We start from the raw sequence: 26713 nt of genomic DNA on the forward strand, positions 1-26713 counted from the left end.
ACCAGCTCGAGGAGGCAATCACGTGCCCCTTCCTCTCCCTCCCCACAGGTTTGGAATAAACTGCCTCATCCAGTTTGAGGACTTTGCCAATGCCAACGCCTTCCGCCTTCTCAACAAATACCGCGGCAAGTACTGCATGTTCAACGATGACATCCAAGGTAGGTTTCCACCCAGCCTGACAAAGCCGCTCGGGTTGAGGCCTCACAAGGCTCACCTGGCTGCCAGGGTGGGGCGGGGCCCCCTGAGAGCCAGTTTACCGCCAGCAGCTGTTGAAAACAGAGCAGTATACCTAGATTTTACTCCCACTTGGCTAATTCTTAGCTCTGTGACCTTCGGCACATCCTCTAGCTTTGCTAAGCCTCAGTTTCCTCACCTGTAAAATGTACAACATTACTGTTTCAGAGGAAAACAAGAATTAGGTGATTAGGGACACGAAAGATATTTTCAACAATGCTATGATTAGCATCAGCCACCATAAAAATGGCCTTCCCCAGCCACAACTCACTCTTGGAGTTTCTGAACATAAGGTGTATCACTGTCAGGGAAGCAGGATAAGGCCTTCCCTTAACTTGGCTGGGGGCTTCCCCTGTGCTCAGTGGTAAAGAATCCGCCTGCCAAGCAGGAGAGGCAAGTTCAACCCCTGGATCAGGAAGATATCCTGGAGGGGGAAATAGCAACCCACTCCAGTATTCTTATCTGGGAAATCCCATGGACAGAGGAGCCTGGTGGACTGCAGTCCATGGGGTTGCAAAGAGTCGGGCACAGCTTAGTGACTAAACACCAGCAATTTAACTTGGCTGGAATAAGTGCCTCTCACAGTGATAACCAGAGCCCTGGAATACTCCAAGAGCATCTTCTCATTCAGAGTCAGCTTGGTGCCCTGTTCAGTGAGCTAGAAGTATCTGAAGGCACTTGCTTCCTGCTGTGGCAAGGCCAGCATGTCACTGGAGTGGGAGGGGTGGTCCCTCAGGCCTTATCTCACCTCATCCAGGATTTCTCAGTAAGGAGAATGGCCAGCTGTTCCTAGTACTTTATGAAGCCTGATGGAAACCTTGATGACTTGTAGGTTATTATTTAACAAATGAAGTTTGGCAAGCAAGATGTTTTCAAACTGAGGAACTTTTCAAATGTCAGGTAATATGAACAAGTTGGTAGAGGACAGGTATTGGTCCCTGGGACTTAAAGATGGGCCAGCATCTTGCAGATGAGGTCCAAAGAGGTCTCAACTTTTCTCCAAGTGAGACAGTTCAGTTCAGTTCAGTCGCTCAGCCATGTCCGACTCTTTGTGACCCCAGGAATTGCAGCACACCAGGCCTCCCTGTCCACCGCCGGCTCCCAGAGTTCACTCAAACTCACATCTATCGAGTCAGTGATGCCATCCAGCCATCTCATCCTCTGTCGTCCCCTTCTCCTCCTGCCCCTAATCCCTCCCAGCATCAGAGTCTTTTCCAATGAGTCAACTCTTCGCATGAGGTGGCCAAAGTACTAGAGTTAGAGAGAAACCGAGGTGGATTCAAGACTAGTCAGAAATAGCTAAGGATTAGAGCCGAATCTTAATTATACATCAAGCATGGTTCTAAGCACTTTACACATTAATCCTACCACATATTACCAACCCTGTCTTGTAAATGAAATAACAGAAGCACAGACAGAGTAACTAATGTTCATAGCCAGTAAGTGTAGAGCTGAAATTTGAAACCAGGCATTTGGACTCTGAATTCCAAGTTTATAATCCCCCACCCAGATTTTGTACTCATATCACAAAACCAAATGCCTCTTCCTTCCCTGTGGTCCACACTGAAGGCTAAAGAAATATGATATATGATCTTTTTTTTTGCATTGGTCAAGAATGACATGCAAATGCGTGAGGCATTCCATATTTTGAGGCGGCTTCTCTGGTGGTTCAGATAGTAAAGAATCTGCCTACAATGTAGGAGACCCAGGTTCAATCCCTGGGTTGGGAAGATCCCCTGGAGAAGGGAATGAATGGCAACCCACTCCAGGATTCTTACCTGGAGAATCCCATGGACAGAGGAGCCTGGCAGGCTACAGTCCATGAGGTCGCAAAGAATCAGACATGACTGAGCAACTAACACTTTCACTTTTTCACTTTCATACATTTTTAAAAGGCGGATTAGGGTAGTTCAGATGAAACTATGGTGGTCACGGGTGCTTCACTGGCGGTCCAGGGGTTAAGAATCTGCCTCGCAATGCGAGGGACACGAGTTTGATCCCTGGTCCAGGAGCATCCCATGTGCCCAACTAAGCCTGTGCGCGACAACTATTGAGCCTGTGCTCTGGAATCCGCAAGCCGAAAGTATGGAGCCCACATGGGGCGACTGCCTGTACCCTAGAGCCCTGCTGCCCAATAGAAGCCCGTGCACCGCAGCTCAAGGGTGGCCCCCGCTCCCCGCAACCCGAAAAAGCCCGCGCACCGCAGCTCAAGGGTGGCCCCCACTCCCTGCAACCAGAAAAGGCCCGCGCACTGCAGCTCAAGAGAGGCCCCCGCTCCCCGCAACCAGAAAAAGCCAGCGCACCCACCGCAGCTCAAGAGAGGCCCCCACTCCCTGCAACCAGAAAAAGCCCGCGCACCGCAGCTCAAGAGTGGCCCCGGCTCCCCGCAACCAGAAAAAGCCCGCGCACCGCAGCTCAAGGGTGGCCCCCCCGCTCCCTGCAACCCAAAAAAGCCCGCGCACTGCAGCTCAAGGGTAGCCCCGGCTCCCAGCAACCAGAAAAAGCCAGCGCACTGCCGCTCAAGAGAGGCCCCCGCTCCCCGCAACCAGAAAAAGCCCACGCACCGCAGCTCAAGGGTGGCCCCCCGCTCCCCGCAACCCGAAAAAGCCCGCGCACTGCAGCTCAAGGGTAGCCCCCGCTCCCCGCAACCAGAAAAAGCCTGTGCGTTGCAACAAAGACCCAACGAGCAAGAAAACCCAAAATGTGTGTACACACACACGATGCCGGAAGAGCAGGTGTCCAGAGAGGAGCCCGGAAAGGAGACGCTGGGGCATGGTGACCCCACCCCTAGCCTGTCACCACTCCATCCCCAGGTCGGGGACAGGCATTGGTGGTGCCAGCCCAGCCTCCCCTGGACAAGCGGGGTGCTGTGCAGACACGGCACAGTCCGGGAACAGCGGTCCCCTCGCTGCTGACCCAGCGGGTAGGGTGTGCCTGCAGCCCTGGAGGAAACACCTGCCTGCCAGCCCCTGACTGGCTCCCAGGTCACACCCTCGCCCAAGAGTCGGCAGCAGGACAGCCATCATCCTCCTGAGCCCCCGGCTGCCCAGGCCGGAGGGTGGAAGTGGAACACAAGCCGTCATGGGCAAGTGCAGCTGGGGAAGCAGGCTCCAGGTGTGCAGACACACACAGAGCTTTAGGTTCCAAGAGGGTTTTCCATCCACACGGCCTCACAGCTCCCTTGGCTCACCCGCCTTCCGTCTGCAGGGCGAACGGACATCGTGGTCCCCGTCGCTGGTGAGCGTATTGCTCCAGGTCCCACAGCTGGACATAAAGCCAGGGCTGTGCTGTGTGCGCAGTTGCTCGGTCGTGTCCGACTCTGCGACCCCTTGCACTGTAGCCCTCCAGGCTCCTCTGTCCATGGAATCCTCCAGGCCAGAATACTGGAGTGGGTAGCCACTTCCTTCTCCAGGGGATCTTCCTGACCCTGGGATCCAACCCTGGTACATTACAGGAAGATCCTTTACCACCTGAGCCAATATAGTCCCTCTTTTTTGGATTTCCTTCCCTAGGTCACCATAGAGCATTGACTAGAGCTCCCTGCGCTATTCAGTAGGTGCATGCATGCATGCTAAGTCGCTTCAGTTGTATTTGACTCTCTGTGACGCCATGGACTGCAGCCCACCAGGCTCCTCTGTCCGTGGGATTCTCCAGGCAAATATACTGGAGTAGGTTGCCGTGTCCTCCTCCAGGGGATCTTCCCGACCCAGGTATGAAACCCACGTCTCTTATATCTCCTGCATTGGCAGGTGGGTTCTTTAACACTAGTGCCACTTGGGAAGCCCATCCGGTAGGTAGAACCTAATTATTTCTCACCCGGAATTCTGCACTGTCTCTCCGAGCAGTCAGGCTGCCTGTGCCCCCGTGGGTGAGGTGGAAAGCCTCTTTGCCGAGGATTACGTTCCAAACCCCACATCAGTGTGGTTGTCACTGCTCTCTTCACCTCCTCCATCCACTCTTTTTGAGGCTCAGAGTCCCCACATCCCAGCAGGGGGCCTGGGGAAAGGGACGGGCTCACTCAGTCACCAGCTGGTGAGTGATGGGCCAGGACCGGAAGCCTGTGCTGTGCACTCTCACTGCTGAATGGGGAGTTAGAGACTAGTGAGGAGTCCGGGGCTAATGGGACAACGTGGAAGAATTGACCCCCTTTCCTTGCAAATAAAAAGTAAAAAGAAACCTGTAACTACATCAGTTCAGTTCAGTCACTCAGTCATGTCCGACTCTTTGCGACCTCATGGACTGCAGCACGCCAGGCCTCCCTGTCCATCACCAACTCAAACCCATGTCCATTGAGTCGGTGATGCCATCCAACCATCTCATCCTCTGTCGTCCCCTTCTCCTCCCACCTTCAATCTTTCCCAGCATCAGGGTCTTTTCCAATGAGTCAGTTCTTCACATCAGGTGGCCAAAGTATTGGAGTTTCAGCTTCAGCATCAGTCCTTCCAATGAACACCCAGGACTGATCTCCTTTAGGATAAACTGGTTGCATCTCCTTGCAGTCCAAGGGACTCTCAAGAGTCTTCTCCAACACCACAGTTCAAAAGCATCTATTCAAAAATAGAAAGGGTGCCTGAGTGCACAGAATTGGAGAAGGTTGGGAGAAAGTGGGGAGGGAAGGTGGGAGGAATCCCAGTGGTAAACCAACACTACAGCCGTGTCCCATGTGGTCACTGGGGACAGGCCTCTAGCAGCATGCGTGGTCAGAATCTCCTAGAATCCCATAAAGGCGGGGGCTGGAACCAGGCTGCCCATGTGAAATTGAGAAGTGGAATGTTTTCTGCCACATCAGTAAACAAGGATGTCACAGTCATCAGCGAATGCAGCGGCAGTCCTCCAGGGTCAACTGGTGAGCCCTAAGGGCACTCAGGGGGAGAAGGAAACAGCAACTCACTCCAGTGTTCTTGCCTGGAGAATCCCAGGGACGGAGGAACCTGGTGGGCTGCCGTCTATGGGGTCGCACAGAGTTGGACACGACTGATGTGACTTAGGAGCAGCAGCAGCCAAGGGCGCTCAGGAAGGAGAGGCTACTCTCGCAGCCATCAGACTGCAGCCACTCCCTACAGTGAGCTCAAGGGAGCTCAGGATATGGAAAAGCGCAGGGTCCTGGCCCCACAGCTGAGATACGTGTGACAGGAATGGCTTCAAGGAGCCCAGACTCCTACATCTTTCCATACACAGGAAAGTGCTAAATTCCTTAACCTAAGATACCTGGTTTTCTTTCTTTTTTTTAAATTAATTAATTTATTTATTTTACTTTACAATGTTGTATTAGTTTTGCCATACGTTGACTTGAGTCCGCCACGGGTGTACACGTGTTCCCCGTCCAGAACTCCCCTCCCACCTCTCTCTGCATCCCATCCCTCAGGGTCATCCCAGTGCACCAGCCCCAAGCATCCTGTCTCATGCATCGAACCTGGACTGGTGATCTGTTTCACATATGATAATATACATGTTTCAATGCCATTCTCCCAAATCATCCCACCCTCGCCCTCTCCCACAGAGTCTCAAAGACTGTTCTATACATCTGTGTCTCTTTTGCTGTCTCGCATACAGGGTTATCATTACCATCTTTCTAAATTCCATATATATGCGTTAGTACACTGTATTGGTGTTTTTCTTTCTGGCTTACTTCACTCTGTATAGTAGGCTCCAGTTTCATCCACCTCATTAGAACTGATTCAGATGTATTCTTTTTAATGGCTGGGCAATACTCCATTGTGTATATGTACCACAGCTTTCTTATCCATTCATCTGCTGATGGACATCTAGGTTGCTTCCATTCCTGGCTATTATAAATAGTGCTGCGATGAACATTGGGGTACACGTGTCTTTTTCAATTCTGGTTTCCTCGGTGTGTATGCCCAGCAGTGGGATTGCTGGGTCATATGGCAGTTCTATTTTCAGTTTTTTAAGGAATCTCCACACTGTTCTCCATAGTGGCTGTACTAGTTTGCATTTGTAAGACCAGAAACTATTAAACTCCTAGAGGAAAACATAGGCAAAACACTCTCTGACATAAACCACAACAGGATCCTCTATGACCCACCTCCCAGAATATTGGAAATAAAAGCAAAAATAAATAAATGAGACCTAATTAAAATTAAAAGCTTCTGCACAACAAAGGAAACTATAAGCAAGGTGAAAAGACAGCCTTCAGAACGGGAGAAAATAATAGCAAGCGAAGCAACGGACAAAGAATTAATCTCAAAAATATACAAGCAACTCCTGAAGCTCAATTCCAGAAAAATAAAAGACCCAGGCAAAAAGTGAGGCAAAGAACTAAACAGACATTTCTCCAAAGAAGACATACAGATGGCTAACAAATGCATGAAAAGATGCTCAACATCACTCATTATCAGAAATGCAAATCAAAACCACAATGAGGTACCATTTCACACCAGTCAGAATGGCTGCGATCCAAAAGTCTACAAGCAATAAATGCTGGAGAGGCTGTGGAGAAAAGGGAACCCTGGTTTTCTTGAATTCACAAAAATACTTTTGACGTTCAGATTACCTGCCCGTTGTTGCAGATTTCTAGGTAACCTGGCTCCTCTCCCCCTCTAACCCCTCACTCCTCAGAGAACTCCTCAGAGCAGTTCTCTCAGGGCTAGTTGAGTGAGATGCTGTCTTCCCAGGCTTGTAAGTCCTAAAAATTCCCATCAGATAAAACCTAACTCCCAACTTTTAAGTCGTGAATATTTTTTAAGTCAACAAAAGGAACAGCAGCCCAGCCTCACGTCCTCCGTGGAATAAGAGAAGATATGAGTAAAGGCCATAGGGTTACCCTCCAGGAGGGCAGGGCCATGCTTGGGGCTCAGCAGAAGATTCGAGCCATCTCTTAGGCAGTCCTCTGCTCCACCCTGCTGGGAGTCACCAAGCCCACGTGGCCAGCCCCACGGCGGGGCGTCTGGAGCCCCAGCACTGGAGGGTCAAGGGCCCCCCAGGGCTGCATGTCTGCTCCAGCCCGCTCCCGCTCAGGCTGGTGGAAGGCCTCCTCCCACCGGGCTGGTTCTCAGCAAGCACGGCCGCCCCAGCATTGACTCATTCGCTGGCAGCCTCGTCAGGAATTTCTGGAAAAGGCAGAGGCTCAGGTGACTTTTGTTGTTTCAGCTGGGATCAGAGAAGCGTCCCTACTCCTAGCAGAGGAGGGAGACCTGGAAGGAGAAAAGCGATAGGAATGGTCACGCCCCGGGGACTCACCAGCTGTGTCCTTCCCAAGAAGCCAGCTCCAGGAGGCTGCTGGCCTGGTGAGCGCGGGCCCCAGGCCCCATGGCTGGCTGCCCGCATGGACCCAGGAAAGCTGGCTGGCTTGTCAGCTCCAGAACGTCCCCCCGCCCCGCCAGTCCTCCTTGGACCTTCCCTGCCCTCAAGACCTGCCTCGCTCCTGAGAGCAGACGGCCGCTCAGGGGGCCTGCAGTGTGTGCCAGGCCACCGTGTCAGCCCTCATGCTTTCAAATTTTCATCTGTGAGCCCGGGTGCTTAACCGTCAGATGCTGGATTCAGACAAGCCTGGGTCTGCCGTCAGATGCTCTACCCCTGAGCTGTATTTCCAAGACAAGCCTAGGTCGAAATCCCCAACTTTGGGATTTCTGCTTTGGGACTTTGGCCGAGTGGCTTAACTCCTCACAGCCTTCTTTTCCTTACCTGTAAGAGGAACATGATCGTATTGACAGTCACGAAAGGCGCTCAGCCAGTACTGCCAGAAAGACCAGGATGCTTCGCTAAGGTGAGCATCAGTCCTGGCTGGACGGACACTCTGCCGATGCACTGTTAAATGTTCCCACTGCCACCCAGGTTACCGTAAGGGCTGCAGTGATGCAGAGGCAGGAACAGGCATGTAACCGGAGGCGGTTCCGGGACCAAGTACTGAAACGCCTGGTGCACCGCAGGCTCGCAAATCACATAAGGCGGGGAGGGAGGGAGGGGTGAAACAGAGCGGCTTTGATGGGAGCGGGGTGAGGACCAGTGTGAGCACAGGACAGGGGGAGCTGAGAAGCGAGGCGGGTTCCACCTCACCTCTCTCCACTCTCCGCACCCACCCTGTTTCTGCAGCCCCCTGACTTCCTCAGTTCCATGGGTTTCATGCCAGCTCTGCAATTCCAAATGTGCTGGTCCCGCTGCCTGGAACTCTTTTCTGCTCTTGGCCAATTTCTCTTTGTCCTTAAGACTCAAACCTCAGCGCCGCCCCCCACCAGGATACCCCACCCAGGGCCAAACCTGTTCCACAGCCCCCAAGATGACCCCGCCCTTCACCAGGAGCCCAGGAGTGACATTGGGCAATGGTCACCCACTTGGCACAATATTGCAAAATACCCCGGACTCAGGTGCCGGGACGGTGGGAAAGGGGCAGAGCGGGAAGAGCGGCCCAGCTCTGACGTCTGTCCAGCTGGTCTGCCCTGTTTCCAGGACACCAGGGGGCTGTTTCCAGCTCTCAGGGGTCTGCTGCCTCTCCCCCTGCTGAAAATCACTCAGTCGTGTCCGACTCTTTGCGACCCTATGGGCTGTAGCCCACCAGGCTCCTCTGTCCATGGAATTCTCCAGGCCAGAATACTGGAGTGGGTAGCCTTTCCCTTCTCCAGGGGATCTTCCCAACCCAGGGATCAAACCCAGCTCTCCCGCACTGTAGGCGGATTCTTTACCATCTGAGCCACCAGAAGGTGACCAGCCCACTTGTGAAAGTGGGCCCAACCTTATTCAAGAGGCCTCCCAGTGCCCTGGCTCCAAGCCTCCAGGCCCCTTGGCCACACCCTGGCAGAGCCTAACTCCCTGTCCTCATTGCCCAGGATGGCAGCCTCGTCTCACCTGAGACATAGCCAGTTCTTCCCCTTTTCTCTGATAACCCATGGTTTAGGATAGAACCTTCTTCAACTTTGTCAAAAGTGACAATTAATTAAAAATAAAAAATAAATAAAATTTAAAAGTGACTATTAAAAGCCCAATAGCAACTACATTTTCAGCGTGTCCTTCTATGCTATTTTCTGTACCTACAACCTCCAGTACTCAGCTTGCGGGAAGTGCAATTATGGAAAGCTCCCTCTGAAAAGGAAAATTTGTTTTTCTTTCATCATGAACAAGGAACAAATAACCATGCCTTCAGCTGCCCGTGGCGTGTGTGGGCGCAAGCGATGTTACCCTGGACCCCCGGGCTTCTCTAGGTGATTGATTCCAGAAAGCTAAGCAGCTTCCTTCCTCTCTGTTTTTAAATCCTTAATGCATAACCCAAGACCCTCCTCCTCCTCATTAACTTTAATGAAACTTTATGAAACTTAAATGAAAGTTAATGATGGAGATGACTTTATTTGCCAAACTTTCTAACACAGGATTTGAGAACTGCTGTTTTCCCTCTTGAGTTCTCGACTGTGATTAGGGTCACTGGCCTCTTCAGAGGATGTCCTCGGAGGAAGATCCCAGAAAGGAGAATGAGAAGTAGCCAGCAAGGGAGCCAATGACCATGAGGTTCCAGAAGCCACGTGCAGAGTTTCCCATAGGAAAGAATGAACACCAGTATCGAATGGTAATGAAAAGTCAGGGAGGAGCGGGGCTGAGGACTGACACTGAGCTTGACAAGGGGGAGGAACTGGTGGCATCAAGACAGGAGGTTCGCTGGATGGGACTGGGTTTCAGGGAGACCAAGAAGCAAGGAAATGCAGACCATGAGTATGAAAGTGTTGGTTGCCCAGTCGTGTCCGACTCTTTGCAACTCCATCCACTACAGCCCACCAGGCTCCTCTGTCCATGGGATTCCCCAGGCAAGAATACTAGAGTGGGTAGCCATTTCCTTCTCCAGTGGATCTTCCCAACCCAGGGATTGAACCCAGGTCTGCTGCGTTGTAGGCAGATTCTTTACCATCTGAGCCACCAGGGAAGCCAGCAATGAGTGTATCAAGCTCTATAAAGGAACTTGGCTATAAAGGGAAGTAAGAGGCAGGGTGGGCTTCCCAGGTGGCTCAGTGGTAAAGAACCCACCTGCCAATGCAGGAGACATGGGTTCACCCTCTGAGTCAGGAAGATCCCCTGGAAAAGGAAACGGTAACCCACTCCAGTATTCTTGCCTGAGAAACCCCATGGACAGAGGAGCCTGGCACACTATAGTCCATGGGGTCACAAAAGAGTGGGACACGACTCAGTGATTAAACAACAGCGGCAACAAAAAAAATGGGGTGGCAACGACATAGGGTCAAGAAGAGGCTTTCTAAGGATGGCAACTTGACGACGTATTTGCATGCTGATGGCAGTGGTCCACTAGAAAGGGAGCAGTCGAGGATGCCAGAGGAGGAAAAGGAAGAGAATTACAAAGCAAACTCCTGGAGTAGGTATACCTGGCAGGGTCCAGTCCACACCCAGAGGTGGCTTTCGCTAAGAGCAGGGATCATTCATCCCTGTAACAGGAGGAAAGGCGAAGTGTACGGACCGGAGGCAGAGGTTTTATAGGCCTAATGGTCAGAGAATTCACTTTTCTCCTGGCTGTTTTTATTTTCCTGAACTTCTCTTTCCATTTCTGAGAGGGGGCTGGGAGAAAAAAAAGAATGCTCAGTAGTACCTATTTCCCAGAGTTGTTGTAAACAATAAATGAAGAAATAAATGCAGGCAAGCATATACATAGCACAGAGCCAAGGTCACGGTGAGAACAATCAATTCGGAGAGGTTGCCATTGTATTCTTTGAACATTTTCGACTCTTTTCGATCAGATTTCCCTAGCTTTTGTGTTTTCCACCACTTCCAGAGTCACAGCTGAACAATTATGTCCACAGCCTAAGTTCACTTCCCTACCTCCACTACCACCTGCTTCGCAGGTTCCCCCCCACCGCCACAGGGAAAGCCCAGGAGGCCACTGCTGCTGCCTTCAACTCCAGAGTCAGGAAAGGCTGTCTAAGCTGCACAGACCAGGCAGCGGGCGGGAACAGCACCCCGGGTTTACCTGCGTTACTTCCTGTTTACTACACTTTACTTGGTGACTGACGGGGGAAGCCACTGTCCTTCTCTGGCCTCAGTTTCCTCATCTGTACCATTGTTGGCTGTCGTGCTCTCCATCCAGCACTGAATTTCTGCAGGTAAGCTGTTGTTCAGCCTGCAGGTTTAACCACAGAGATACTTGACATCCAAGGAGGACAAGCTCCATCAAGAAGGCAGGGTCCTTGAGAGGTCCTCTGATGAAATATCTCTGGCGCCACCTGGTGTTCTATGTTTGGTACATCTCTTTGGGAGGCAGAGTTCAGTTCAGTTCAGTTCAGTTCAGTTCCCTCGCTCAGTCCTGTCTGACTCTTTGCGACCCCATGAACTGCAGCACGCCAGGCTTCCCTGTCCACCACCAACTCCTGGAGTCTACTCAAACTCATGTCCATTGAGTCAGTGATGCCATCCAACTGTCTCATCCTCTGTTGTCCCCTTCTCCTGCCTTCAATCTTTCCCAGCATCAGGGTATTTTCCAATGAGTCAGTTCTTCACATCAGGTGCCCAAAGTATTGGAGTTTCAGCTTCAGCATCAGTCCTTCTAATGAATATTCAGGACTGATTTCCTTTAGGATGGACTGATTGGATCTCCTTGCAGTCCAAGGGACTCTCAAGAATCTTCTCCAACACCACAATTCCAAAGCATCAATTCTTCAGCGCTCAGCTTTCTTTATAGTCCAACTCTCACACCCATACGTGACTACTGGAAAAACCATAGTTTTGACTAGATGGACTTTTGTTGGCAAAGTAATGTCTCTGCTTTTGAATATGCTATCTAGGTTGGTCATAGCTTTTTTCCCAAGGAGCAAGTGTCTTTTAGTTTCATGGCTGCAATCACCATCTGCAGTGATTTTGGAGCCCAAAAATGTAAAGTCTCTCACTGTTTCCATTGTTTCCCCATCTATTTCCCATGAAGTGATGCGACCAGATGCCATGATCTTAGTTTTCTGAATGTTGAGCTTTAGGCCAACTTTTTCACTCTCCTCTTTCACTTTCATCAAGAGGCTCTTTAGTTCGTCTTCACTTTCTGCCATAAGGGTGGTGTCATCTGCATATCTGAGGTTATTAATATTTCTCCGGGCAATCTTGATTCCAGCCTGTGCTTCTTCCAGTCCAGCGTTTCTCGTGATGTACTCTGCATAGAAGTTAAATAAGCAGGATGACAATATACAGCCTTGACGGACTCCTTTCCGGATTTGGAACCAGTCTATTGTCCCACATATGGTTCTAACTGTTGCCTCTTGACCTGCATACAGGTTTCTCAGGAGGCAGGTAAAGTCGTCTGGTATTCCCATCTCTTTAAGAATTTTCCACAGTTTGTTGTGATCCACACAGTCGAAGAATTTAGCGTAGTCAATAAAAAGTAGATGTTTTTCTGGAACTCTCTTGCCTTTTTGATGATTCAGCTGATGTTGGCAATTTGATGTCTGGTTCCTCTGCCTTTTCTAAATCCAGCTTGAACATCTGGAAGTTCACAGTTCATGTACTGTTGAAGCCTGGCTTGGAGAATTTTGAGCATGACTTTGCTAGTGTGTGAGATGAGAGCAATTGTGCAGTAGTTTGAACACTCTTCAGCATTGCCTTTCTTTGGGATTCTTTCATTGCCTTTCTTCAGGAGGCAGAAGGCTGTCCTGAAATACAACTAGATGAGGTGAAAACTTGCTCTCTGTCCAATGGAAAACTGGACACAGAAATGAAAAATACACTCCTATTCTCACCCTGCAACCATTAGTATTTTACAGCACCATCCAGATTCTGTGTGTATATTTTGATACAGTTAGAATCATGGTTATGTAGACTGTTTTAATGTTCTCTTCCTTCCAACTAATTACATGCTTTGCATGTATGAGGCCCTGGATTCAATCCCGGCATCTCCACAGCGAGTGAATGTGTTTATTTAGAGTCCCTGGAGTAGGAAATGGCAGCACACTCCAGTATTCTTGCCTGGACAATCCCATGGACAGAGGAGCCTGGCGGGCTACGTAGGATCATACAGAGCTGGACACAACTGAGCATGCTCGCACATCCTTCCAACTAATTAAGTGACGTATAGGAGGGGTTAAGAGCACCAGCCCAAGAGCCTGATTCCCCGAGTTCACTCTGTTATGTGATCTTGGCCAACTCAGCAAACTGCTCCATACTTCACTTTCCCAGTCTGTAAAATGGGGATGATTATGATACAATTAAATGTCTTTACATTAAGACTTGTAAAGCACTCTGAAAAAATTTAAAAAAAAAAAAGACTTATAAAGCACTCTGAATAATCTGTGCTGTCAGTTACTAACTTCATGGCATTTTCTATGTTGCTATCATAAGGAGCATTTTTAATGGCTGCAATATCCTACTCAGTGTCTACATTAGCTAATTTACTTAAACGTCACTCTTTTGTTGATTTTTTGTTTTTTCCAGTCATTCTGTGTTATAAGTGACAGTGTCATAAATACCCTACAACATACCTTTTGGATTTTTTTCATACATAGATTCCCAAAAGTAGAAGCATGAGGTCAAAGGGCAAAAACATTTTATGCCTTGGTTTATATTGGGAAATAGTTTTCCAAAAAGGATTGTAGCTCTTTAGAATGGAATGTGGGCTGGGACTTTACTCTTTTCCCTCCTCCCTCACCAGCCAGAGATAATATTGATTTCTTTTTTATTTGTATAATTTTAACCAGCCATAAACAATCCCACTTGAATTTCCTTTTCTTTGATCATCCTAAATGCTTAGCATTGCCAGCTGCAGGTACTTTACTGTGACTCTGTCAGCATCCAAATCAGTGGTTTTAACAAAGAAAACTTGACATAAAGACTTGTGGATTATACATTAAAGAACTGAAAAGCCAAGAAGAAATACTAAGGATCTGCTACCACCCCCATAGGCTGGGGTAACATAGGGAAGATGATGTAGGGAGCGCTATGAGGTTAGTTCTAGAAGTAATGGACAAAGTGCAAAGTGGATTTAACCACTGCTTCTGGAACAAACTGCTGCTGTAAGAGTAAAAAAAAAAACCCAAGACAATGGAGTTGCCAGATCTAGCAAAAACAAAAATGCAGATGATCAGCTAAATTTGAGTTTCAGACAAATAAGTTTTTAGAATATTTATATAATAATGCATGGAACACATGCTAAAAAAAACATTTCTTGTTTATCTAAAAATCAGATTTAACTGAATGTCTTACATTTTACCAAGCAATCTTCCCAGGTGGGGATGATGCTGAAAAAAGTGTTCTTTCCCTCCTCATTTGGCCTTTCGGTCACCCCCTGGCACCCCCTATTGGCATAGCCCGCCATAAAGCCAACTGGTAAGGCTGGAAAGTGGTTTGCAGACCAAGGAGCAACAATTATCCAGTAACTGGCAGAGCCCACCCTTTTAGATGTTCAGCATCAGTGCACACCCATTCTACACATTGATACTTCCAGATAACAATATAAACAATTCTAACAAAATGCCTAATAAAATGCAACTATCTTTCCAACTGGTGCAGACATTCTTACCTTCTCCCTGAAATGGGGAGAGGCAGTCTCCACAGTTCTTTTGTTTACCAGCTAAAGAATGTCGCTCATCGTCTGTTTCAACAAGAATGAAGTCTCTGGCCCCTGCAGTCGCCAACCTTCAACACACCCTGAAAGGAGTTCAGGGCAGCGATAAGGATGGGGTCCTCTGTGCCCTGGGAAAAACAGGCAGAACAGGCCTTCAGATAGTTAGATATTTTCAGAAGAAGATTTTATGAACCCAGTTTCTTGCATCTTGTCATATCTGCAAAAGCATAAAGTCATTAGTGGAGACATCTGCTTCTCGTGACCAGGAATAACCTTCTGGTGACTAGCAGCAGCCTTCCTGCCGAAATGTGTACTTGACTGCAGTGCCCTCTTCCCTAAAATCACATGTATACTGACCTCCCCCTCATCGCTGCTGAGTAGTTCCCAGAACTATTTGAAAGGCTGTCTCCCAGGCTAAGGTCCTCATTTTGCCCCCAAATAAGCATTAACTCTCAACTCTGACAGTGTGCACTTTTTTTTCAATCCACATATTTATATCTGGAAGATAGTCACAAATCTGGGCAAGATTAACTACTCTTCCAACTCAGTCACATTTGAAAACTCTGTTATCCAGAGGCTGAATTGTAGAATTAACCTTCAACAAAACTTATAAGAGGAAGAAAAAGGGAGAGTAAATTAGTTAATATGAACCATTCCATCACATGATAGTCAAGGAAGGAACTTTGCATGGTTACTACATCCCTCGTTTCTATCACCAGTCATGCAGCCATGGTTGGTGTTTATGTATTTCTTCCTCAGTCTCCCGTGCCACGTTTGCTTATTCTCCGACAAGACCTCGGCTTGCCAGCGTCCCTTAGTAAGATGACCCAGACCTTCATTTCTGAAGGATCTGTGCCCTCAGCAGCTCTGCCTCTCTTTCATTGCAATAAGATTTGTTAATTTCTGTTCTGAAGCACTGGAGTGCTATGACACACCCCTGCGTGCAGAGTATTATGCGAAAGAGAGTTGCTGGACACCCTGCGTGCCTACAGGCTTGACTCTGTGAGGGCGAGGGAAAGCTGCTTGTTCCATCACAGGTTCTAGGTACGGAGAACTCTGCCAAGGGTCTTGGCGGGGGGACCCGGGGGCCAGACGGTCATCTCAGTCCACTCTGTTGCAGGCACAGCCTCTGTGGCCGTGGCAGGGATCCTGGCTGCTCTGCGGATCACCAAGAACAAGCTCTCCAATCACGTGTTTGTTTTCCAAGGTGCTGGTGAGGTGAGTCCCCGCGAGGGCTCTCTACAGTCGCTCCAGAAGGAGAATAAGAATACGGGGAGGAGAAACAAGGGGATGCCTTCTGGGCTCCGGAGGAGAGGAAACAGCCCAGAAGCATGGTGATCATTGCACCCGCCTGGGCCCCACCATTTGGGTATCTCGAGGCAGGGCCTTAACAAGGCCTCCTGGGAGGACTGGGGGAAGAAGGGAGGATCTTGGCGAAGTGTCTGATAAATCCTGAGTAGCTCTGGCCTTTTGTCTGAACACCACCTCGCAGGCAGCCATGGGCATTGCCCACCTCCTTGTCATGGCCCTAGAGAAAGAAGGTGTACCCAAAGCAGAGGCCACAAGGAAGATCTGGATGGTGGACTCCAAGGGGCTCATTGTCAAGGTACTGTCAGTCTGGAGACCTGCAGGTTTCCTGAGACCTGCAACTCTCGGAAGGGGACTGGAGGAGATCTTCCAGGGGGCAAACTGCTCAGACAGAATAGAGAGCAGGACAGCAGTGTCCTGATCTCCACAGCAAATGACTCATCCCGCAGGAGCTTTAACACTCTTGTCCAAAAGCTTTGAATGTGTGTGCGAGTGTGTCTGCCTCCTGCTCCCAGCCTCATCTCCCTGCTTCCTGTCTTGCACTCACCTCCAGCCATATTAAACCACAGTTGTCCCAAAGTGACATGCTCCCTTTCTTCCCCATCTTTGCATATGTTGTTCCTCTGCCTGGAACGAGTGCCCATCTCCCTTCCCACATGCCCGCTCAGCCCCATCTGTCACCTCCTTCAAGCAGTGTTCCTTGAGCATTGAGGTCTTAGTTAGTCTCCTAGAGGAAACTGCCGTCTGCCCTTCGTGTATTGATATTACACTTGTCACGTTATGGGGCTGGCACCTCTCTGCTGGTCTCCCTCCCCGTGAGGCTGTAAGTCTTGATATCCGTGTCCAGCATGTGATAAGAACATAATTGATATCTGAGGCATTGGTGAAGGAATGAGTAAGGGAGACAGTCCAGCTTCTGACTGCAGTGTGCTGAGGGCCCAGCTGGATGGCCTCCTTCCTTAGGATTTCACTCAGAGCTCCATGTTTTAATTCCCAAAATTCCACTAACATAGAATGTGTCCATGAGAGATTTTTTTTTTTTTAAGACAGAGATGGGAACAAGAGGGTCTCAGCCAAGAATAGTGGAGTCCCCCACAAGCAGCAACAGACCCTCTCAGGGCAGACTCCCACTGGAGGGGACCGGGACCTGGACCCCGCCTCCTGCCCCAGAGCCTTCCAGAGCGTGGTCCAGGCATGGGTGCAGGCTGCCGCGCTTGCCTCTTGCCCACCTTTCATTATCACTTTGCTCAACTGAGCTCGCCCCTCCTCCACGGTCTGTCAGAGCTGCCATTCTCACTCCGGTTCTCGTGGGACCAATTGACCCAGGGGAGTCATCCTTGACCAGCCTGTGACCCACTGCCTCCTATGTGAAGACATGGAAGGAATCTAACACAATGTGAAGTAAGTCAGACAGAGGAAGACAAATAGCACATATCACTCCTGTGTGAAATCTAATTTTTTAATATGACACACACAAAAAATGAACTTATTTATAAAACAGAAACAGATTCACAGATTTGGAAAACAAATTTACCATCACCAAAGGGGAAATATGGGAGGGAAGGAAATATGGGAGGGAGGGAAAAATTAGGAGCTTGGGATTAACATGCAAACACTACTATGTATAAAATAGATAACCAACAAGGACCTTCTGTATAGCACAAGGAACTCCACTCAATATTCTGTAATAACCTATATGGGAAATGAACCTGCAAAAGAATGAATATATGCATATGTATGACTGAATCACTGTGCTGTATATCTGAAACTAACACAGCACTGCAAATAAACTAGACTCCAATAAAATTTGTAAAGGAAGAAGTGGAAAGAATCTCGAGCTCACTGGGAGCAGCCAGCCATTGCAAGCCAGTTCTGGATCCCAGCTTATTCTTATTTATAGGGAGGTTAACGAAAGAGAAAGTGTTAGTCGCTCAGTCATGTCCCACTCTTTGCGACCCCATGGTCTGTAGCCCACCAGGCTCCTCTGTCCATGGGATTCTCCGGGCAAGAATACTGGAGTGGGTTGCCATGCCCTTCTCCAGGGGATCTTTTTGAGTCAAGGATCAAACTCGGGTCTCCTGCACTGCAGGCAGATTCTTTACCATCTGAGCCACCAGGGAGGCACTGGAGAGGTTAATTTCAGTTTCAGTTCCGTCACTCCATCGTGTGTCTGACTCCTTGCGACCCCGTGGGGAGGTTAATGGCTCTTATCAAATACACCCCGATGCTGGGTGCCTTGCGCCCCCATCCCTCACTGGGCCTGTGTGTTGTATGTCTTGGGGTCAAGAGTCTCAGTTAGACTCAGGCGTTTCCTCCGAGCCTTTCTGTCCTGGCCTAGGAAGCCACAACCCGAGCAGCTCAAAGAAAGGCTTTATTGGATTCTCCATATGTGGTTTGGATTAAAGAAACACACACACACACAACATTCACGTTTCAAATCCTTAGCTTCCACCTCAGGTTCCAATCTAGAGGACGGGCCTCAACACTTCTGACAGCTCAGCCCAAAGCACAGGGCTCTGCAGGAAAGGTTCTGAGAGTCTCCGGAACATCCCCACCCTACCCGGTGGTTCTCATCACCACAGCTGCATTGTGCTCCTCCTTTCCCTGCAGGGGAGGAGCCACCTGAACCATGAAAAGGAGATGTTTGCCCAGGACCACCCCGAAGTGAACTCCCTGGAGGAGGTGGTGAGGCTGGTGAAGCCCACAGCCATCATAGGTAGGAGGAGGGGGCCGCCCACTGCTCAGCCCAGCTAATTCTCTTGACTTGCAGGCGAAGACTGAGGCTCAACCAGGGGGCTTCAGCAACCTGTGGAGACGCAGCTCTTTCCCCTCACGTCCAATTCAGTGCTTTTATTGAGTTATTGAGTTTTATTGAGGTATTGCTGCATGTGAACCATAGAATGGAGGCACCACGCTGGGCTTCATGATGCAGAATTACTCCATAGAGTGGAAAAACGCAGGCTGGTCTCTCTGACCAAGATGAAATGAGCTCCTTGGAGGGGACCCTGGCATCACCCATCTCCTTGAGGGAGCAGCCCACCCTAAAGGGCAGTGGCCAGGAATGCCTTCACAGGTGTATCTTCACTGGCCAGGGGCCTGGGACAGACCAGTGGTCCCTTAGGACTTAATGGGGGGTCTCAGCCAGCTCAAGCAGGAAGACCCTTTTCTCTCATCCTCTGTTGTCCCCATGGCCGATGACACCCCCCAAGACTCCTGAGCCTTCTGCGCTGTATCTAGTCGCCTGCCAGCACCACCAGGAGAGGAATGGGGTGTTTATAAAGTGTAGGCATCCCCACTACCCCCCTTCTCCCCGTAGGTGTTGCCGCGATCGCAGGAGCCTTCACGGAGCAGATCCTGAGGGACATGGCCTCCTTCCACGAACACCCTATCATCTTTGCCCTGAGCAACCCCACCAGCAAGGCCGAGTGCACGGCTGAGAAGTGCTACCGGGTCACCGAGGTCAGCGGGGAGTGCTTCCTGCCCCAGGCTGAGAGGACTCAGTGACTATGAGTCACCCTATGAGTAGGGTGGGGAGAAAAATGGAGCTGGCCCCCAAACCCAGGTCTGGCTCCAAAGCCCCGGCTCTTACCATTATGCCTTGGTGCCCAGGGTCCCCTCACATAGAGCTTTGACCAGAACTCGAGGCGCTGGTAGAGTCTGCACACCTGGCTTGGCTCTCTGGGGAGGTGGCGAGCTCGGCTTTCCGGTCAGATGAACAGGCCTGCTTTCAGCACCCGCAGCAGAACGCCGAGCACTCGGGAGAAGCCGGAGAAGGGGTCAACGTTCGGGAGACCAGACTAGGCCACCATCACTCCCGCAACCCGTCTCCAAGCTCCGTCTCTGGTTCTCTTCCCGCCCCCAGGGCCGAGGGATCTTTGCCAGCGGAAGTCCTTTTCCAAGCGTGACTCTGGAAGATGGCAGGACCTTCTTTCCCGGGCAGGGCAACAACGCCTACGTGTTCCCCGGCGTGGCCCTGGGAGTCATCGCCGGCGGGATCCGGCACATCCCGGATGAGATCTTCCTCCTGACGGCAGAGGTATCCGTGTTCCCTGCTCCTGCGCGCTCCCGGGAGGGCCTACCCTAGTCCTTGAAGACGCTTTGTCTTGTTTCTGCTGCTCCCTGCCCGCTAAGTCCTTCAGTGGTTCTCCAAAGGGCTCCAATGTCAAGCTTCTCAAGATCACCTTGAGGCTTGAACGTCTCTGAAAACACACACAGGGTTTCTAAGGGGCGCAAAGCTGGGTAAGGAAGAGTCAGTGGGAGGGGGTGTTGGCAGGAGGCCCTGGCACTGAGGGGACATACCTGGTGGGGCTCCCTGCCTCCCGGCAGTACTCGTGTGCCTGCCAAGAACAGAAATGTCACCAAAGCCACCTCAAACAGTGGGCTCATGAACCATGACAAGCAATCGATTCTTCCGACCATGGGTGCTGGCCACGTTCCTGGTAAGCGGGAGCAAAATAAGCCCCACTAGGGCAGCTTTCTATAAGGAAGGTTGCAGGCTGGGTTGGCCTGCTCTGAGTACCCCTAGCTTGAGCACAGATGTGGGTGTACACCTGCCCCAGGAACCTTACTAGAAAAGCTCCCAGAAGGGCTCTTTACTGGACACGGTGAAAACAGTGAAACAATTCACTGAGAATGAGAGCCCACGTTCAAAATAATGGTTTTTAATAACAGCTACAGTGGCCGACATTCATCAGTCGCTTACTAAATACCAGGCACTTCACATTTATCTTCACTCTGCGGAACCACGGCAGTAGAAATGTTTCTGTTGGAAAGTTAAGCTAATCCGAACTATGTTGTTGTCATCATTCAGTCGTGTCCGACTCTGCGACCCCGTGGCCTGCAGCACACCAGGCTCCTCTGTCCTCCACTATCTCCCAGAGTATGCTCAAACTCATGTCCATTGAGTTGGTGATGCCATCCAGCCATCTCATCCTCTACCACCCCTTTCTCCTTTTGCCTTCAACCTTTCCCAGCATCAGGGTCTTTTCCAACGAGTCAGCTCTTCACATCAGGTAGCCAAAGTATTAGAGCTTTAGCTTCAGCATCAGCCCTTACAGTGAATATTCAGGTTGATTTCCTTTAGGATTGACTGGTTTGATCTCCTTACAGTCCAAAGGACTCTGAAAACTATAAACAAATATCAAATACATTCATCCCCAGTGAGCTCCAAAGGCTCAGCTGTGATCTCTGGCCTGTGTCTGCATTCCCCTCTCACCAGGGCACTGGGGAGAGCCCTAAACCAGCATGACACAGAACGGCTTCCACACAGCCATACCCAGCCCTGCTCCTATGAGCCCCCCAAGAAACTAACTGCTTCACGCACCAAGTTCCTTCTTCCTATGTCTCCTGGAGGCCCGTCAGCCTCACGCAAGCCTTGTGCACACTAGCTCTGGTTTTGTGCTGTGGTTCTCTGTCCCTCTTATCTAAGTATTTTGTGTTTGTATTTCTTCTGGTTGCTCTGATTGGTGGTGGTGGTGCTTTGGCAATCATGGGCAGAAATGTCTGAAACTCCCACTGGATAGGAAGAGTCACTTTCTGCTTGGAGTTGGCCTGCAAGCAGTTTCCCTGTTGTGCAGAAACACGGTTGCCAGAGCCTTCCTCTGCAAGCCCTAGAGACATCTGCCCAACCCCCACCTCGTGCTGTGGGACAGTTCCGCTCCATAGTTTCCGGAATAGTGTCCATGAATTAAGCAGGAACCCCTCCTCAATCTACTTCTCAGTTACTTGTTAGTTTCCGGAACAGTTCTGCTCCATAGTTTCCAGAATAGTGTCCATGAATTAAGCAGGAACCCCTCCTCAATCTACTTCTCAGTTACTTGTTATGTGCACAAGACCCCTGCCTCCCTGGAGCTGACAGTCTGGTCTTCAAAGTCGTGGCAGGTTACATTTCTGAAAAGGGTGCTTTTAAGTTAAGATAACTTCAGTTGCATCTGATTTCTCTATATAAAAAGTAATATGTATTTTAGGAGATTTACATGCACTATCTCGTCATCTTGACAGCCTGGTAAAATACAGCGATCATCCCTGTGTTATAGACAAGGAAACAGGCACCAAGAGTTTAAGTTGCTTGCCCCGGGTCACCTGGCTTGTGAGCAATGCGCCAGGAGGGCCCCAGGCAATTTGCCTTGAAGCTGCATCAGAGCATGGGTAATGCCCAGCGTCTTAGAAGCAACCACACCTACTGCGATCTAACTCATCACTGCAGGAGCTTTCTAGCTGCAGATCTATCCCTGGGAATCCTGCTTCCCTCTGATCAACCCATCCTCGACAGCTCCACAAAGAGGATCCTTCGAAGCCAGGAACAGGCCCTCTTGTCTCCTAACCTTCAGACTTTTATATGGCTCGTTGGTGCTCCCAGGAAAGTCCAAACCCCTTCACGCGGCTCATCCCAGGCCCTCCTTCCCTCCCCCTGCCATCAGCCTATCCATCCTTTTCACAGTCATGCTCTCTCTCCTCTCCAAGAATTTTCGTGTGCTATTCCTTCTCCTCTCTTCAAGGAACTCATACTTGGCCCTTCAGGTCTTAGCTTCTGTCTTTTCTTCTGGACGCCTTTTTTTATTAAAAGTTTGCGCCTGGCTCTTCTCTCTGAACCGGGTCTTACCCTTCTCTCTCTGCTGCCTGCCTCTACCTCGGCTGCTCCCTCTTCCTCTCCCATGTCACCAGCCTTGCCTCATTTTCTTTTTTTTTTTTTTTTGCCTCACCACGAGGCATTGTAGGATCTTGGTTCCTTGACCAGGGACTGAACTTACATCCACCTGTGTCTCCCACACTGGAGGGCTTCCCTGGTGGCTCAGTGGGAAAGAATCCACCTGCCAACACAGGAGACTCAGGTTCAATCCCTGGGTTGGGAAGATCCCCTGGAGGAGGAAATGGCAAACCACTGCAGTATTCTTGCCTGGAGAAGTCCATGAACAAGAAGCCTGGCAGACTATAGTCCATGGAGTCCCAAACGAGTCAGACATGACTTAGCGACCAAACAACAAAACCCCCTGCACTAGAAGCATGGGGTCTCAACCACTGGACCACCAGCGGGGCCCCTGGAGGGCTGGGCCCTGCCCTCCTCTGTGCCTGTCTGTCCCCTCTCCTTGCCATCACTCTAATCATTCATTTTCCACTGAGCCTCCAGGAAGGAAAAGACTGGCTTCTCCGCCATGCCCTTCTGCACCTAGTGCAGAGCCTGGCAAGTCACAGGGCTCTGTGAAGGCTGGGCTGAGTGAATGGAAAGGAGAAAGCCAAGCATGAAAATATGGCCCATGTCCCTCCCATCTGCCAGACTCTGAGGCAAGACCAGCTCCTTTCCCGGTCTGTTCCGGGACACAAGACTTCTCATGTGGCTTTTCCCCAGATTGAAACTTGACACAAGAAGGCGGGATGGGGGTGCACTCAGAGCCACATCAAAAAGGCTGTTCTGCAAGGCTGGCTGAGCACCAGGCCCCCAGCAGGAGGAAGAGGCTTGCGGGGGAGGGCTGCCCCTCAGAGAGCAACCCTGGAGCAGGGAGGGCGTCCCAGGGTGAAGGCTCGGAGCATTTATGCAGGGAGCAGGTACTGCCCATTGTGGGGTCACTCGGTGGAGAAGCAGCCAGTCCTCACCAGGGCCAGGGCTGGGACGGTGAATCAAGGAGCCCTGAATACAGAGACACAGGACGGTCATGATGGACGCCCAGGATGCTCCTAAGTGTGTGGAAGGGGTTGGAGCTTAGGAAGCGAGGGACTCAGGCGTCCCCAGGCAACAGGCTAGGCCAGCCAGGGGGGTCCCGGAGTCTGCTCTGTGCACGCGTGCTTAGTTAGCCCAGTCATGTCCGACTCTTTGCGACCGCAGGGGCTGTAACCCACCAGGCTCCTCTGTCCATGGGATTCTGCAGGCAAGAATACCAGAGTAGGTCGGAATTCCCTTCTGCAGGAGATCTTCCCGACCCAGGGATCAAATCCACCTCTTTGCGTCTCCTGCACTGGCAGGCGGGTTCTTTACCAGCTGCTCTGCAAGTCACTAGTTTATTCATCTTGGCCCTAGTGATTTTCCTTCAGAATTCAGAGTGCCTCATGTTGTTTTAAGCCTCGGCTAGTCTCAAAGGACATAAAGGATGTGTCCTTGTTGTAAGCCTAAGCTTTAAGCACCCTAGGGCCACGAAGTGGCAAGACAACAGCGGAAACGGCAGTGACTGGCCACCTGTGGGGGTAAGGCGAGTCTCCAGTGTACTGGGTCGGGCTTGTTCTGGAAAGGCAGAAAATCAGCTTACTCCTCTCCCTGTCTCTCCCCAGCAAATTGCCCAAGAGGTCTCTGAACACCATCTGTCACAGGGGAGACTGTACCCGCCCCTCAGCACCATCCGAGACGTGTCTCTGAGAATCGCCATCAAAGTAAGGGGCACCTCACCCCCGTAACACGGGTAGCGGCGTTTGTCAACTCCCTCTGACTCTAGGGGGACTGAAGGGAGGGCAGTGCTGGACATGTCCTGGCTCCCTGGCCTATACTGCCTGCTCCCCAAAGGCTGCTGACACACTCTGGCCTGGAGCTCAAGCCCCATCCCGACACCCACTCAGGGCAGTTCTGGGAAGCTCCTGCACTTCCCCTCAGACACCAGGCAGAAAGGTCATCAAAGTCCATAGTTTTGTGGACCAGAACGTGGGTGGGATTTTTTTTTAATGAATCATAAGTGCCCATTTATACAAAAAGGTCAGCTTGCATAGCATCATGGAAAGAGCTTGGGCTGTGGAGTCCCAGCCCTGCCAGTCAGCAGCAGAGGCTCCTCAGGACAATCACTGCACCTCCCTGAGCCTCAGTTTCCTTCTTTTCCAAAGAATTCCTCTCTCCCAGAGTTTTGGGTCTTCCCTGGTGGCTCAGTGGTAAAGAACTCACCTGCCAAGCAGAAGATGTGGGTTCGATCCCTGGGTTGGGAAAATTCTCTGGGTTGGGAAAATTCTCTGGAGAAGGAGATGGCAAACCACTCCAGTATTCTTGTCTGGAGACTCCCATGGACAGAGGAGCCTGGCGGGCTACAGTCCACGGGGTTGCAGAGAATTGGACAGGACTGAGCAACTAAACACCTCCCAGAGTTTTGGAGGACATTAAACGAGAAGAGCTTGAAAAAGCTCCACGCTTGGCACCTTTCTGGCCAGAGTAGATGCTCATGCTTTCTCTTTCTCTCAGGATGGCTGGGCACGGGGTGATCAAGTTCTTGGAATAGTCTAAGTATAAATGTCACCCAACAGACGATGCAGAGATGATGGGTATTCAGAGAACCAGAACATAGCACCCTAAAGACTGACCTGACACTGATAATTGTTGCATCTGGATGACAAATATGTGAGGGTTTATTATATCGTTATTTCTATTAATACATATTTTACATTTTCTATAAGTTTTAAGAGTAATTTCAGAAAACGCATTGTACGACAGACAGCACGCACTCCCCAAGAGTTGTCCTGTGTGGGTTCCAGAATCAGACTGTGGGGCTTGTTGTCCTCAAGCCCAACTGTCCAGCTGATAGTCCAGCTCCACCCTGTCCAGTTCCTTTCAGGGATATTTAGCTTCATACTCTTGTGAAGCCAAAGCTAATACCCAAAGAACATTGTCCCAGCTGTTCTCCCAATTCAAGCCACGTTGAGGAGAGACAGAGTATCAGGCACTGAACACTTTTGCCTGCTACCTAGCTTTATCCTCACACCATGCCAGAGGAAGCTGTCATTCCCCCCACTTCACAGATGCGAGGACTGAGGCTCCGCCAGGATGGCATCACTAGCAAGGACCCACAGGCAGTCGGAAGCAGAAGCAGACTTTAGCCTGAAGCCTCTTGACCCAGACTATGTTTATCCCACTGTGTCAGAGCTCCCTTATGAGGCAGAAAGCTCTAGCTCCTTCCCCTCCAGTGGCTTCAGGGGCCACATGCCTGCCGCGGGTGTATCCCCTTCCACAAGCTCCCAAGCGAGGGTCTTCAGGCAGGCTCCTCCTTAGAGCCAGTTCCTCAATCACACATATTTTTCCCTAGGTCCTCGACTTCGCGTACAAACACAACCTGGCCTCCTACTACCCAGAGCCCGAGGACAAGGAGGCTTTTGTAAGGTCCCTGGTCTATACTCCAGAATATGACTCCTTTACGCTGGACAGCTACACTTGGCCTGAGGAAGCCATGAACATTCAGACCATCTGATGCAAGCTCAAAGGCTGGGATAGGGCTGGATGAAGCCCAGGGTAACACTGACAATATAAATGGGTTCAAAAATGGCCATCCTTGTCACTGTGTTTTTCCTTTGAACTTTCTGGTGTGAGGGGAGAGGCCCAGGCATAAGATGAGTAAGAGCTTTGTCCCTGAAGGAGGCCTTGGGTTCACTTTCCTGTAACCCTCCTCAGGCTTCCTTCCCAAGAATTTCTTCATCCACCAATTGCCAACTTTTGGCTAGACCTTGTGGAAATCTAGAATCTGCCTTGACAAGGTCTGGGGTCTAGTAGAGGAGATGAAATATGGGCACAAGGCAATTTGCCATCAGGGAGAAAGTGGTTAAGCCCCTGAAAGAACTGCAGATAAAGGTCATGTGCTCAGAGAAGGGAGAGGATCCTTCCTATGAGGGCATAAGAGAAGGCTTCATGGCGACCCACCCACCAGGGAGTTCAGTCTCTGCTGGACAAATACACACCCTTCAAGACTCAGAGGGCGTGAGGGCTGAGTGTCTGGCTCAAAGCAAGTC

The 26713-nt window shown here is 50.4% G+C and overlaps 1 protein-coding gene across 1 annotated transcript in view; it reads left to right on the forward strand.

The window, feature by feature from the left end:
* The window catches only part of ME3 (malic enzyme 3), a 225987-nt gene extending 199735 nt beyond the window's left edge, over positions 1–26252 (forward strand). The window contains exons 7-14 of the mRNA XM_052661742.1: positions 49–158; positions 15843–15940; positions 16215–16328; positions 18641–18746; positions 19347–19489; positions 19893–20066; positions 24290–24388; positions 26017–26252. Of these exons, the coding sequence (XP_052517702.1) occupies positions 49–158; positions 15843–15940; positions 16215–16328; positions 18641–18746; positions 19347–19489; positions 19893–20066; positions 24290–24388; positions 26017–26178 (1006 nt within the window). The 3' untranslated portion in view covers positions 26179–26252. The remainder of the gene's footprint in view (positions 1–48; positions 159–15842; positions 15941–16214; positions 16329–18640; positions 18747–19346; positions 19490–19892; positions 20067–24289; positions 24389–26016) is intronic.
* Positions 26253–26713: the final 461 nt, after the last annotated feature.

Source organism: Budorcas taxicolor, chromosome 25 (assembly GCF_023091745.1).
Source record: "Budorcas taxicolor isolate Tak-1 chromosome 25, Takin1.1, whole genome shotgun sequence".
NCBI lineage: Eukaryota > Metazoa > Chordata > Mammalia > Artiodactyla > Bovidae > Budorcas > Budorcas taxicolor.